The 13,968-nt window shown below is 36.0% G+C and overlaps 1 protein-coding gene across 3 annotated transcripts; it reads right to left on the bottom strand.

Moving 5' to 3' along the window:
- Positions 1 to 3,848: 3,848 nt before the first annotated feature.
- LOC106410834 (probable aquaporin PIP2-6) lies at positions 3,849 to 8,049 on the bottom strand. 3 transcript variants are annotated; one of them, XR_002656837.2, is made up of 5 exons: positions 7,510 to 8,049; positions 5,889 to 6,184; positions 4,616 to 4,756; positions 4,247 to 4,523; positions 3,849 to 3,998 (listed from the first exon to the last, which is right to left on the bottom strand). XR_002656837.2 is itself a non-coding variant. In XM_022699101.2 (4 exons), exons 1-4 carry the CDS (start codon positions 7,808 to 7,810, stop codon positions 4,395 to 4,397), a joined length of 867 nt encoding a protein of 288 aa, XP_022554822.1. In that variant the 5' UTR covers positions 7,811 to 8,049; the 3' UTR covers positions 3,849 to 4,394. The 3 variants fall into 3 exon arrangements, 1 of the variants encoding a protein (XP_022554822.1); XR_007321276.1 differs by having other exon boundaries at positions 3,849 to 4,005; positions 4,254 to 4,523; XM_022699101.2 differs by having other exon boundaries at positions 3,849 to 4,523.
- Between the last annotated feature and the right edge of the window lie 5,919 nt (positions 8,050 to 13,968).

Genomic DNA, 13,968 nt, shown 5'->3' with positions numbered 1-13,968 from the left:
CCTGAGCACATTATTATCCAGGGCTCTTAAGAGATATCTTAGTATAATTAGAATTAGAAAAGAAAAATAGCAATTAAGTTAAGGGACGTTTCTTATATAACATGTCTTATAATTATATTGGGCAGGAGATTTTGTCGCGTTCTTTCTTTCTCTCGTTCACCTATCTCCTGCCAAATCATTGTCGCCGTGAACCTCGTCATCCCATCGTTCACAGCAGAAGTACCTGTAAAGCAATGTCATTTTTTCTCCTTTCCTCCATCTACACCTAAAATCTTCTCTGCTCCACATCTCGCGATGGAGCCACAGAAGGATTCAGCGACGGCTAATTGGGCGGCTGCACTGTTGCGTATAAATAATTCTTCAATTTCTCGGAGGAGGAGAGGAGATTAAGGTTTTGGAGATTGTTTGTCTATTTCTATTGAGTTGAAAATCGAAACCCTAGCCATTCGAGGATGGTTCTGAGATTATGCTGTTGAGGAGGCAATGGAGGCTTCTTTAGCTGCTGTGGACCGGCCACAAGGTGCTGCTTCTAATACGGTAATGGAGCTTCTTTGCTTCTTCTTTTTTCACGGCCACACATTTTTATCGCGGTATGGTAATTATGGTTAGTTGTTCCTTGTATTCTTAAGTCCGTGATCATCATGAGGTTGTGAATATGGTGGAGGCAGAGTAATGAAGGATCTGTTGGATCTGTGAATATGGTACTGATCTTGAAGCAGGAGGTGAAACATCTCCAACACAAACTCGAGGAAGCTAGAGCTGATCTCAATGCAAAGGAAGCCAGGATCCAAGAACTAGAATACTCAAAGATTGAATATGAATTTGAAGGCATTTTCAGAGAAAGATCGAAGCTGGAATCAAGCACTTGGTGCCAAGAGAGGGGTGTTTGTCGACAATAGAGAGTATTGTATATGCGATGAAGGAGATGGGTGAAGATACTGAAAGTTTGGATAATATGTTGGATGTTTTTGAATCCATGGTTGGAGATCAAAGAAGATGTAAAGATGAGGACTTTGGAATTTTTTTTTAAGAACCTTTAGTTAAGAAATTAGCATTGGAGTATATAAATGTTAAAATCTCTTAACTAAGTCTCTTAACTCACATTTACTACTTAAAAAGTAAATAATATTAATGATGCTCTTAAATGTGTCTCTTAGCATAATTATAATTTAAAAAAGAAAGAAAAATTGTAATAAACACAAGAAAGTATCTTAATTAAGGATGGCAAGAACGGTCTCTTCTCTTCCTCTCCGTGTCTCTACCGTCTCCATCTCCTTTCTCTCTTCATTACCTCTCTCCGAAGTCTCCTCTCCTTCACATACCCTTCGAATCCCCTAACAAAATGTTTCTCTAACACTTCTCAGATCTGTAGCATCTCCTTTCTAGCTTTCTCTACGCTCTTCTCTTTACAAAAAAAAAAAAAATCTAGAAACAGATCATCTATGTTGATGGCGAAGCCTCCACGTCTCCGTCACCGCATCTCCTCGTCTCCGTCACGCCTTGCTCTCTCGTCTCTCGTCTCTGGTTACAAGGTGGAGCAGCGTCGAAGGCGGCAGCGAATTCTGAGATTCTATCCAATTGGCAGAAATGAAGAAGACATAGGAAGAGGATGACGGCTCAGATCCCGAGTTTCTCTACCATATGGCGTCCACTGCTTCTAACTCTGTTCGAAAACGCGGCTGAAGCGGCCGGAAAGTCGCCGGAAAAACGTGGTGCAGCCTCCAACCGTGGCGATTTGACCCTAGGCGCTTACTTAATCGGAAAGTTTTTGAACTCATCGTTACTGTCGATTTGGAATCGGAAACTGATTATTCTTTAACAAATTAGTTATATATTGATTAAAACATATAAGATTAACAAGAAAAACAATAGAAATCGCAAAAAAAAAAGGAGAGGCAGCTGTAATTTGTTCTGAGAAACGCAGATGTGAGGAAGAAGATAAAGTTATTTCTGTAATTTCAATTTCAATAGACAAAAAACGGACTAGGGGTTAGAACATGTGGTGGGTGAGACATAACAAAGAAAGCTGACCACTACACCATGCACCATTATTGTCAATATTTCACCTATTTAATATATAAACCCATAAAAACGTGTATAAGTACGTTAAATTACTTCCCGATTAATCCCCGTATAATCCCTGATTAATTGATTCGGCGCTAGGCCCTGTCCGAACGCACGCGTTACGCCTAGCGCATTTCCGAACATGGTTTCTAAGCTGTATAGATGGTCCTCACCTCGAAACCCTAGTATATATGAATCGTTGTAGCTGTGTTTCTTATCTGATTTCTCGTGATTGTTTTGGTGGCAGATGATGTTAGGTTTCTGCAAAGTTAGTTTCATTGTAAAATTAAAGGGCTTTTTATCTTCTTTTGTGTTTAGGTTGGAGCTGTAAGTGATGAAAGTGTTGAACGTTCGAGTCTGTTGGATCAGATAGAACTTGAATTTGAAGGTATGTTAAGATCTCAATCTCTATTTCTCATAGTGATTGTGTTTATGGTTTAATAGGACGTTGAATCAAGCAAATGCCTTCTAAACATAGAAAGTCAAATCTTTGTTAAGTCTCGGTGATTGTTTCTAGATTAATTGCAGCTCATCTCAATGGTCAACCAAGCGGGATCCGATGGTGTCAAGGCTGAGTCCAAGGACGGTGAAGACCTATATGTATGAACAACCTCCTCTTTTAAATGAATCTTTTGTTTCTTTATGTTCTTACGTGTCTCTTGTTTCAGCTGCTGGGAGACAGAAGATCATATTGGAAGACATGGTTGCCTAAGACATGTTTTGTATTAAAACAGAAACAGATATAACTATGCACAGGCTGCAAAGGTGGACTAGGGACAAGTAGGTGTCTGAGAAGGTGCTGGCTCTTTTGGTTGGAATATTGGAGTGCAGCATGGGCCTCTTAAGGTATTCAGATTAGTTTTACTTACCTTTCTTGTGAGGTAGATGTTGTCTGTTTGATCTAAAAGTCCTCTGTTTATTTCTGTTTGATGAGCATCTCTCTTTTGTTTGTGTGTTTCAATACAAACTTGGATGGCTTATTCGTTTCATCTATGGTTAGACACGTACTCGTTTTTTATAGCTTGTTGAGAATATAACATCCAAGCCATTTTCTTTGGAGAAGAAAGTAAAGTTGATGGAAGATGTTGCATAATTTTTTTTTAAGAACTCTTAATTTAGAGATCAGCATTGGAGCATAAAAATGTTGGTGTCTCTTAACTAAGTTCTTAACTAATATTTAATATTTAAAAAGTCATTAAGAGACCCTAATGAGGTTCTAGGGTTAATGATGCTCTTAGATTTTATATAGAGTATATATGGTTGAATGAGTTGAATTAATATAATTGTTTGGAGGAAAAAAATAAGAATGTTGGTTAATTAGTTACTATTCTCTCTTTGTTTCCTAGTAAGTAACACTTTCATCTGTTTCTTCATCTGTTTCATAATAAGTGTCATTTTAACATTTTTTTTCTTGTTACACAAAAATTGTCAGTTTACATTTCTAATGCAAATTATATTTACTTTCACTTTAAAATTAATTGTAAACTTCATTGATTTTTTAAATAATTTTATTTATCTCAAATACTATATTGGCCAGAGAGGTATAATTAATAATAATTTACATATATTTCAGCCATTTTCTTAATCTGTGTGAAAAATATCAAAGTGACATTTATTCATAAACGGAAAAAGTATTATTTTAGTCGAAAAGTATTAATGTGAATGCTGACAAAAAATATTTCATTTACGTACCGAAATGAATAAAGACAGATGTTGTGGAAAAAAATTTGGGTTTTAAATTATGTGAGAAATGTTAAACTGTATTTATATTAGAAGGAAGAAAGTGATATTAAATAAGTAGAAACTTAATAATTTTGATACATCATACATCAAATATAGAAGCATTGATAAGTACAGAATATAAATCACAAATACATCAAATGAAAACATACATTCTACAGGCGTGGATATTGCAAATTGGTTTATAAAGTCACCCTCAAACTAAGTGGTAAGGGGAAGGGCTTGGGATGTCACCACATTTCAAGTTCGATCCACCTACCATGCGAAACTAAGTCATATTTTCCTGGTCACCTACACGGATATGGGCTATTGCATTTCGGCCCATTTGAATACCCGGGAGAGGGTCTATCCGTGGGCTGCACCTCCCACCCGGGGGTTAGGTCTGTGTCTTTAATAGACCCGGGTTTAACCCTTTACTTTTACAAAAAAAAAAAAAAGTCACCCTCAAACCTCCCCCTCAAAGTAACAAATACGACACTAAATGTTACTCACCAATAAAATTTTATTATTATTACTTGATATTTTTTTTTCCTTCCTTCCTAGCCCAAAGAAATCTTCACCACTTAGATAGTTTGAAAAAAAATCAAATTCTAAGCGTGAAGCTCGTGAAGCTGGCTCCTGACTGACCCATAAGCCTTCATAGCACCAGCTCTCAACACAAACTGATGGTACAAAGCTGCAATGGATGCTCCCACAAATGGACCCACCCAGAAGATCCACTGCATTTAATTATAATAAATTATAACTCCATTCATAACCTAATTAGGGCTCAAAAACGAGTATTAGTTATAGAGTGGTAAAAAATACGAACTTGATCATCCCAAGCCTTTTGATTGTTGTAGATGACTGCAGCTCCAAAACTCCTAGCCGGGTTAATTCCGGTTCCAGTGATTGGGATTGTGGCTAAATGAACCATGAACACGGAAAATCCAATTGGCAATGGGGCTAATACCTTCAATAAATTCATTTCAACACAAAACAAATCAGTTTCGTGTGGTTATTAACAATTATATTGACATCAATTTGAAGGAGGTATATGTACAAGTATTATTAGAATAGTCAAGAGAATGAGTGTGTACTGTGTACAATGTTGCATAACTGAAAGATTTTGGTTTTGTAATGAATCATTCTTGAAAGGAGATGTTAAGATCATGGAACATGCATGTATGTACAAATATGCATGTATGTACAAATACATATAACACATGGGTCGTTGTGAACAGTGGACCATTTACATACAAAGACATGTGAATGTGATGAAGGGACGTGAATCACAAAGATGTTTTTTTTTTTTTTTTGAACAAAGATGTTATGTCTTTACATCTTGAAAGGACGTCTTGGTACCAAAGAAAGATACAAGAGATGAATGAAAAATAATTGGACACAATTTCGTCGTTTATCTCATAGAAGAAATTAGACGCTACACTTATTATTACTTGCTCCGTATTATTTTCGTTTAGGCCAAAATGGCTAGAAGAGGTCGTGTTCAGTATTTAACTATTTATAGTGCTTTCTAGAGCTGGCACTAGATTCTGTTACGTCCCTGGGTCCAAAGTTGCGACAACGGAATCAAAAAATATCCTGATCTCTTTCCAACTTTGATTGGCATCACTAGTACTATATTTTAAAAAAAAATAAGTGGAGAAAGAAAACTATCAATTTTAGTTCGAAATACTTAGCATCTTTAATTTCTAGTTAGTTGTTATAGTTTTAAAAGTATTTTGAGTTAACAACTTTTTAAATCTTTTAAAATAGTACACAATTAATTGTTCCGTATATACTTAGAATATTATTTGTGGTAAGACTATCTTTGTGGGTATCTAGAACTTATAATTTAGACAATTCGTAATAAGATATATAGTCATTGAGTCTTTCAATTTTTTTGCTGGATTTCTCATATAGAAGACCTCTCTTTATTTTTTTTACATTCTCTCACATACTTCTTATTCTTTTATTATTAGATTTTTTTGGTGAGAGACTCACGCAAGAACTCACCATCGAAGATACTTTTATAAAAATATATTTAAACATCAACGGTTATAGTTTCTATCGAAATATAAAGTAAAAAAGTTGGAATTGCTTACAGGAATGTGAGAGTCACGGGCATTACGCTTGGGGTCTGTAGCTGAGAAGACCGTGTAGACGAGGACAAAAGTGCCGATAATCTCAGCACCAACACCAACACCAACGTTGTATCCATCGGCGAGGACGTTGGCTCCACCGCCATAACGGTTGTAATAAGTCTTCTGAAAGACTTTCACCAAACCAACTCCGCAAGTCGCTCCGAGACACTGAGCCACTATGTATGATATAGCTCTCACCAACGACACTTTGCTAGCCAAGAATAGTCCAAACGTCACTGCGGGGTTAATGTGCCCACCTATGTACACACGCACATGTATATATGATTATTAATTTCATTAAACCAGCTGAAACAGCTGAGGGTTAGTATTTTAATCAAGTAAGCTAATTACTTCCTCAGTTTTTTTTTTCCTTTGAAATTGTGAACTTCGGTGTGTTTTCACTAGCCCTGGGACGGATCCGGATATCCAGGAAATTTAGGGTATCCGGATCCGGATCCGGATCCGTCGGATCCGTGGATTTAATATCCGGATCCGGATTCATGGTTTCCGGATATCCGGGTTTCGGATATCCGTCTCGATATTCTATTATCCGCGGATATCCGGATCCGGATCCGGATCCGTCAAAATAATTAAAAATAATTTTTTTTAACAAAAAATACTATTTTTTTTAATATAATACATAAATTAAATATTTATAAATATATTTATATATGTTTATAATATTGTAAAAACTAAAATATAATATTATAAGATTAATTCATGTATAAATATTAATATATCAAATATAAATATTAATAAAATTTAAAAATTTAATGTATTTTAAAAATACGGATCCGGATCCGGATATCCGGACCTAAAAATTAAGATATCCGGATCCGGATTCGGTTTGCACGGATCCAAGATTTTACTATCCGGATTCGGATCCGGACACCCCGGATATCCTATTTTCGAAGCGGATCCGGAGTGGATCTCGGATCGAATCCGGATTTCGGATAATAAGTCACATGCCTAGTTTTCACACTCTCAGTAAATATTTGGAATATCAAATGTAACATCAAGTAATTAAAGTTGTTGATTTAATATAAATTTTACATTGAAATGAACTTATTGGTATGCGTGAATTATGAGATATGGAACATTAATTTTACGTAGGACTAATAAAACATTAATCTTCTTGAAAAAAAATCTGAAACATACATCTTTAGAAACAGCTAAATAGGTGGGAATATAAATTTTGTTGAAAGCTATGTTTTCTTACCACATCTGTATAGTGGTCATCATTGTGTTTCATTAATCATTAGAGGATTATAGTTGTTTCATTTAGTTTTTTTTTTTGGAAATATTGCTTCTTTGTTACGAGCCTCTTAAGAGCCTTGAATTATGATGCATGTTCATTAACTAACTATGCAAATTATGTAACGGCCCATAGGTCTCGGATACCCAGGTTAATCAAAAAAAAATCATGTAATGGATTTGTGAAAACTTATTGTTTTAACTGCTAAAAATCTGAAAACTCACATAAGATGAAATGAGAGCTATATGGTCGATGGTACTAAAACATCTATAGAGGATGCAAAAGATGGATATTACTTATAAGGAAGCAACAGAGAAGAAAATAGACCAGAGATGCCTGCAGTGCAGTAGACAAGGATGAAGATCATGCCACCGAAGGCCCAAGAGATGCCAAGAAGGCCGACGCTGGCGCAGGCTCCACCACCCGTTTGGAGATCCGTCTGGCTCTTGAAACCGATGACTGTCAAGACGGTGATGTATAGAAAGAGGAGAGTAGCTATGAACTCAGCGATCACTGCTCTATAGAAGGACCATTTGCCTAGCTCCCTCGCCTCGAAAATTTTAACACGCGGTGGATCTTGGTAATCCTTGCCGGACAACGACTCCTCCTCCGTCAACTCTGTCGACATTGTTTAGTTTTTTATGCGGTATATACTTATGTAGCTTCCACAGAGAGAGAGAGAGAGAGAGAGAGAGAGAGAGAGAGAGAGAGAGAGAGAGAGAGAGAGAGAGAGAGAGAGAGAGAGAGAGAGAGAGAGAGAGAGAGAGAGAGAGAGAGAGAGAGAGAGAGAGAGAGAGAGAGAGAGAGAGAGAGAGAGAGAGAGAGAGAGAGAGAGAGAGAGAGAGAGAGAGAGAGAGAAGGGATGTGGGCTGATGTTCATAGATGGTGAGTGGGTGTATTTATGGAAAAATATGGCTTCAGAGTTTTCCTCTTTTGCCCTGAGGTACTATATTGCTATATTTTTGTCTAAAGAATAAGTTTTTAATTTATTCTGATACATTAGCTGCTGTGTAAATGGTGAATATTTAACTTAGGGGTTTTAAATAATAGGGGCATTGCCTCCGCGCAAGCGCGGAGTTGTAGACAGAGTTCTTATTTCATCTCAATATTTGCTAGGGTTATTGTAGTTGTGAATTTTGTGTTTTGAGTTGTTTTTCAAGTTTTTTTTATTGTTATAGGGTTAGAGTTGTGATGATGAACTGTGTATGCATTGTTCTCCACTTATGAATGACTAAACTGTGTTAGTAATGTGACTGATATAGTTCGTGTTGTTGTTTGCTGTGTCACTGAGACTTATTGTTTGTTTGTCTTTTTAATTTGTTTCTTGTACTGTTGAGAGTACATAAATTATATTAAAGTTGTTGAGAGTATCTTTTGTTTCTGGATATTTTTTTTCTAGTTTAGTTGTGTAAGTTTTGTGTATTAAGTAATAATTTTTATTATCCTTATTAGGTTTGTTATATGTTTTTATTTTATTTTTAAACTTGTTGCTCTTACCGGACCTTTAAAACAAATACATGAAGACTTGTAGAAATAACTATAAAATGAGTGATAGTTCTGAGTATTTGGGTTTTAATGAGTTTTAAACGAATTTATGTATTTTTCATAAGAAGACAATAGCATTGGCCTGTTGAGATTGGACATGTAAGCTATTTTTATAAGACAAGAGGAGTGAGCAGGTGAAGCTGTTGTTGCCGCCTTTGTGTTTGTCGGGATTGTCTCTTTTATCTTCTGTTGTGGATGTGTTTGTTTATCTTTTATTTGATGGGTAATATGTAAACAAAAATCATTGTTAGTTGTATTTATCAGAGTTCATAACTTACTATGTTTTTTTGTTTAGGTAATTTCACTGATCTTGGTTGTCGTCTTCGTCTTCTTCGTTGCGAAAGTAAGTTTGTAAATTGTTAAATAGCTGGCCGGGTAGTTTGTATTTGTTTAGCAGACTCGATATATGTGTCGTTGAGTTTTAGTTGAGGTGATTGGTTTTGGAATGACCCAAAAAATTTGGGTAGAAAATATTTTTGATTATTGATGTTAGCACAATATAGATAATAATATAAAGGGAATTGTGTGTTGATTATTTCTTATGGATCAATGAGGAGACGGATAACGACTTGGAGTTGTTTCTTTGCTAAGGTCAGAGCCTTGGACATAACGGATTTGTCCAACCACATCTGCGAGTTTAAATATCAGTTATGATAACGAAACATATTATAAACCCAAATGCAATATGATAATATACCTGGGAGTTCTAGGTTTGTGTTCGCAATCACTTGAAAATTGTCAAACAGTCTAATTATGATTGGAGATTGATCTCTGGAGCACCCGAGATAACTTCATCAATAATAGTTGGTGAGATGAAACGAATGAGGAATTGATGATCAATTATCTTATACATGCTTGAGCACCTAGCAACCTCAAAACGATAAACTTTCACAATGGAACCGACTTTCAAAGATGGCATGTAATGATTAGCACGTCCGGCGGGAATAAACTCATGAATCACGGAATCTGTAAATAATATTATTTAACAAAGAATCAGAAAATCAATTAAAAACAATTATATTAAATAAGTGTGATAAATCAAAGATTAACTTACCTTTTCATCAAGGAAGAGAACCGTGATTCCCATAAACTCATTGTCTTTCTTGAAGTTCAGGGAATCCCATAAGCGAGGAGGTTAGAGGCTATGCTCTGACTACTATGACCTACCCGGAGAGACTTGAAGGTTGAGTGACGGATGCCGCAAACGCCGGTTTGAGAAACTGGAGAGGCAGAGAGACATTTTCTAGAAGATCGTTAAAGCTAAGAAGAATCAATGAGTTTTGTGGAGATGCAGATTGGGTTCATCAAAGATGAGAATCATATATATATATGGTTTATAGAAATGCTACAAATCAGGAACATATAAGATTAAGCGATTTAAGATGGGGAGATGAAGAGTTCACCGGTTAAAAATTAGATTACGAACAGATACACGGCGCAACTCTGTAATTCAGACTTGTCTGAGACAATGATGAAAAGAACCCTAACTCGTGTTAAACGAAGACAGTTTACAATATGAAAAAACTATAATTGTTTTTTTTTCATATAACGTGATGAACCTAATTTAAAAATAAAACTCATAATACACTTGTAGGCCCGGCCCACCGAGAAAACCTAAGAAGCAAAGGTTTCCGACCTTCATAAATATATATTAGTTTCGGCCATCAATGTACAAAGTATCCTTTAGTTTAGTGGTATAAATGCTGGTGTTAATATCTCAATAACCCGTGTTCGATTCACAGGCTTGACACTTTTTCACACTTTTTAAAAGTGGGACCCACCAAAATACTGACGTGTCGCCTCGGGAAAGAGGAAACTGTGCTATTATATTATAGACTATGGGCATTGCCCCCGCGCGCGGGATTGTGGACAGAGTTCTTGTTTCATCTCAATATTTGCTAGGGTTATTGTAGTTGTGAATTTTACGTTTTGAGTTGTTTTTCAAGTTCTTTTATTGTTATAGGGTTAGAGTTGTGATGATGAACTGGGTATGCATTGTTCTCCACTTATGAAGGGAGGCAGCTGTTTGTTGTTAATTACGTGTAGGGCGCTTTGTGAACGAAGACCAGTTGATACATATATATATTTTGTATTTAGTTGTCTGCATCCCAATTCCCACCGAGGAACATATGATGGTGTGCTTGTGTCACTTTTTTCTGGGGTTTTTGTTTTGTTTTGGTGGCTATTGAATTTTAGTTGGTTTCTTTGTTGCATTGTTTAACGTCGATGCCATGTAACTATCTAAACATGTTCTCATGCATGAAGCAAAAGACATGCTTATTTTCACGAAATGCAAAGACCCATCAACGTTTCCCTTTATTTAAAGACCAAATAACTCTTCTCCTGGTGGGAGATAGTTTGAAGATAATTAAAGACAACCAAAGTTGAAAGTAGGAAAAAACATACGAAAATGGTTATTTCATTGACACATAAGCTAAGTGGGGATGATTGTTTGATGGACTTGAAACAATCACTCACGTGCCTCTTTTCTTCGTTTTCAAAGCTTGGCATTGCTTCATCAACTTCTTCGGCTCTCCTGGGCACATGAACCGTGTAGCTAACAGTTGCTGCTGGTAGTATAGATTGGAAATCCACGTCTGGAGTTTTGTTGCTGCTGACAGTCTGAAACACAGTTGTACGTGTGTGTTATATTAGATGATGTTATTCTGTTAAATATATGCATGAAAGTACTATATTCAGCAGAAATTGTTTTGCATCAACATGTTTCTTGAGAAAAAAAAGATGACTATCCCTAAATATTTTTTGGACTGACCGTGGTGACCACCATGACAAACTGGGTTATATCATCTGAGTTCATAAGACCCCTAAAGGGGCCGCATCATCGTCAGTCACACAAAGCAAGTACACGACCACCGTACTGGTGTATGAGATTATATAAGTTTTCTTAAAGCAGGAGCAAATGGATAAAAACATGACAATTATGTGAAAGCGGGCTTGGGTCAATGAGATTAAAACAAACCATAAGCCGAGTAGTTGTTGAGGCGTTTTTGAGGTCAGTGCCTAGCAGAAAACGTTTTTGGCCAACAACATCTGAAAGTTAACAAATGGAATTAAGAATCAATAGCTAATATGAATGTACGTCGTTGGAGAAATTTGACTGTGATATATAAAACTATACCGGGGGTTCTAAGTTTGTGTTAGCAAGAGCCAGGAGATGATCGAACCTCTGTCCATCTTCCAACTTCAAACCTATCATCTACGATCGCTGCCGTCCGTAAAGATTGTCGGTAAAAAGAGTTAAATACGTAGACCAATAGTTTTAGTTTTTATGAAATATGAAAGGAAGAAATCATTCATGTTAGAGTGAAGATGACGATACCTTCTCTTCTAGCAAAAGGAGGGTGATTCCCATAAATTCACCATTTTTATTGATGTTACGGGGATCCCGGTAGCTGAGGAGACGGCCAACAACAAACTTGAGAAGACCGACAAAGGCGGAGAGCGTTGAAGGTGGTGGGGAGGACGACAATAGCATCAGAGACAGACATGCTCAACAATTGAAAAAAACAGTGCTCGTAGATATGAGAGGTTGGACTCGTGGATCTAGCATGACCTATATATAGCGAAGCCGTTCGTATCAGTTATGAGACGCCAGCGTTTTTGATGGTGTTCGTAAAGAGGGGGAGATGAAGAGATAGAGGGAGACTAAGAGTTCCATGGATTTGATTGGAGAAGTTTAGACAGTAGCGTCTGTGTATTGGAGGGGAGGCGCAGGATTGGGAAAACCAAAGGTCTCAGTCGAAGACGAAGAGCTGATGACTTGCAGGCTTTTTAGGGCCAGTTTTATGGTTTATTAAGATAGGTTTATGCTTTAATCAAATGTATAAGCTGATGTAATAGATGGGATAGCGAGTTTAAAAAATAAGCCCACAAATCAATTAGCAAATAATAGAGAACATGATTTGTAAATCATTTCATTTATTTGTGGGACATTATTAAACCGACCTTCATAAATATATATTAGTTTCGGTCATCAATGTACAAAGTATCATTTAGTTTAGTGGTATAAATGTTGGTGTTTATATCTCAGTAATCCGGATTCGAGTCACAGACTTGACACTTTTTCATATTTTTTAAAAGTGGAACTCACTTACCTGCTGACGTGGAGGCTCAGGAATTTTTACATTAAGAGGTATGTGTTAGGAATTTTGAAGATACGAATTATGCATAATTTTTTAAGAGAATCATTAGACATGGATTTTTATAAAGCCGCTTATGATGGTTTAGTCGACGAGAATTTTCATAAAAGGTTTTTGTAAGATCATCTACGTAATTTTTTTTTATAATTTATAATATTTTTTTGGGCTTCTTGCAAATATGACTCAAAACTCAAAGTCAAACACAAAACTAACCCATGATTTTATTCTAAACTTGTATTTGTTATATTCACCCCAAAACTTTGGATTATTTACAAAAATATCATTTTTTCGAAAATAAGTTTTTTACTCTCTCATCCTCATTTTCATCAAGTATTTGCAATATTGTCATTTCTATCAATACACAAACCACCATGTATAATCAATTTGAAGCTCTTAATGCACATAAAAATCGATTTTTACTCCTTCTATCTCATTTCTTATGAACTAAAAACAACATCTCTTTTACTTTCTCTCTATATTCATCCAAAAACCCAAAGATTTTGATTCTAAATTTTTTAAGGTTCATAGAACCATTCAAGCTCATGATTCGTGGTCATTAACAAGTAGGTTGTTTTGATGGTGAAGTATTGTGTGGTTAGAGAAGCTAAACAAGTTATCTCACTGGTTAAAGCTATGAAATCATTTTATTTTCCTGATATGTCTCTTAGAAGACTTCCGTGTAAGTCAGTCGTCTCCGACGAGAAGACTTACACGGAAGTCTTCTGGTCAATGCATAGGTTAGTTTCGCAATTGACTTTATGTGTGTCTTTAAAGACGATTTCTTTGGAAGTCTTTTGGTTTTCTTTGTTTTCAAAAACGTTAGAGAAGACTTTCCGGTAAGTCGTATAGGATAAACAAGTTAGTTTTTCATTTGACCGGATTGTGTCAAAATTTTGACTCTTCCTAATCGAATAACACGAAAGTCATCCAGCAGAAAAATAAAAATTAAATATTTAATTTTTAGTAGACGGCTTCCAAGTAAGTCGTTTCAGGTTACTTTTACAATTGAAAAATAAAACTTAAATATTTAATTTTATCCGGACGACTCCATATAAGTCTTCCGGTAGACGACTTACACGGA

This window comes from Brassica napus, chromosome C3 (assembly GCF_020379485.1).
Source record: "Brassica napus cultivar Da-Ae chromosome C3, Da-Ae, whole genome shotgun sequence".
NCBI classification, from domain to species: domain Eukaryota; kingdom Viridiplantae; phylum Streptophyta; class Magnoliopsida; order Brassicales; family Brassicaceae; genus Brassica; species Brassica napus.
The sequence above is the reverse complement of the archived record's forward strand: the minus strand, read 5'-3'. Positions and strand labels throughout refer to the sequence as shown.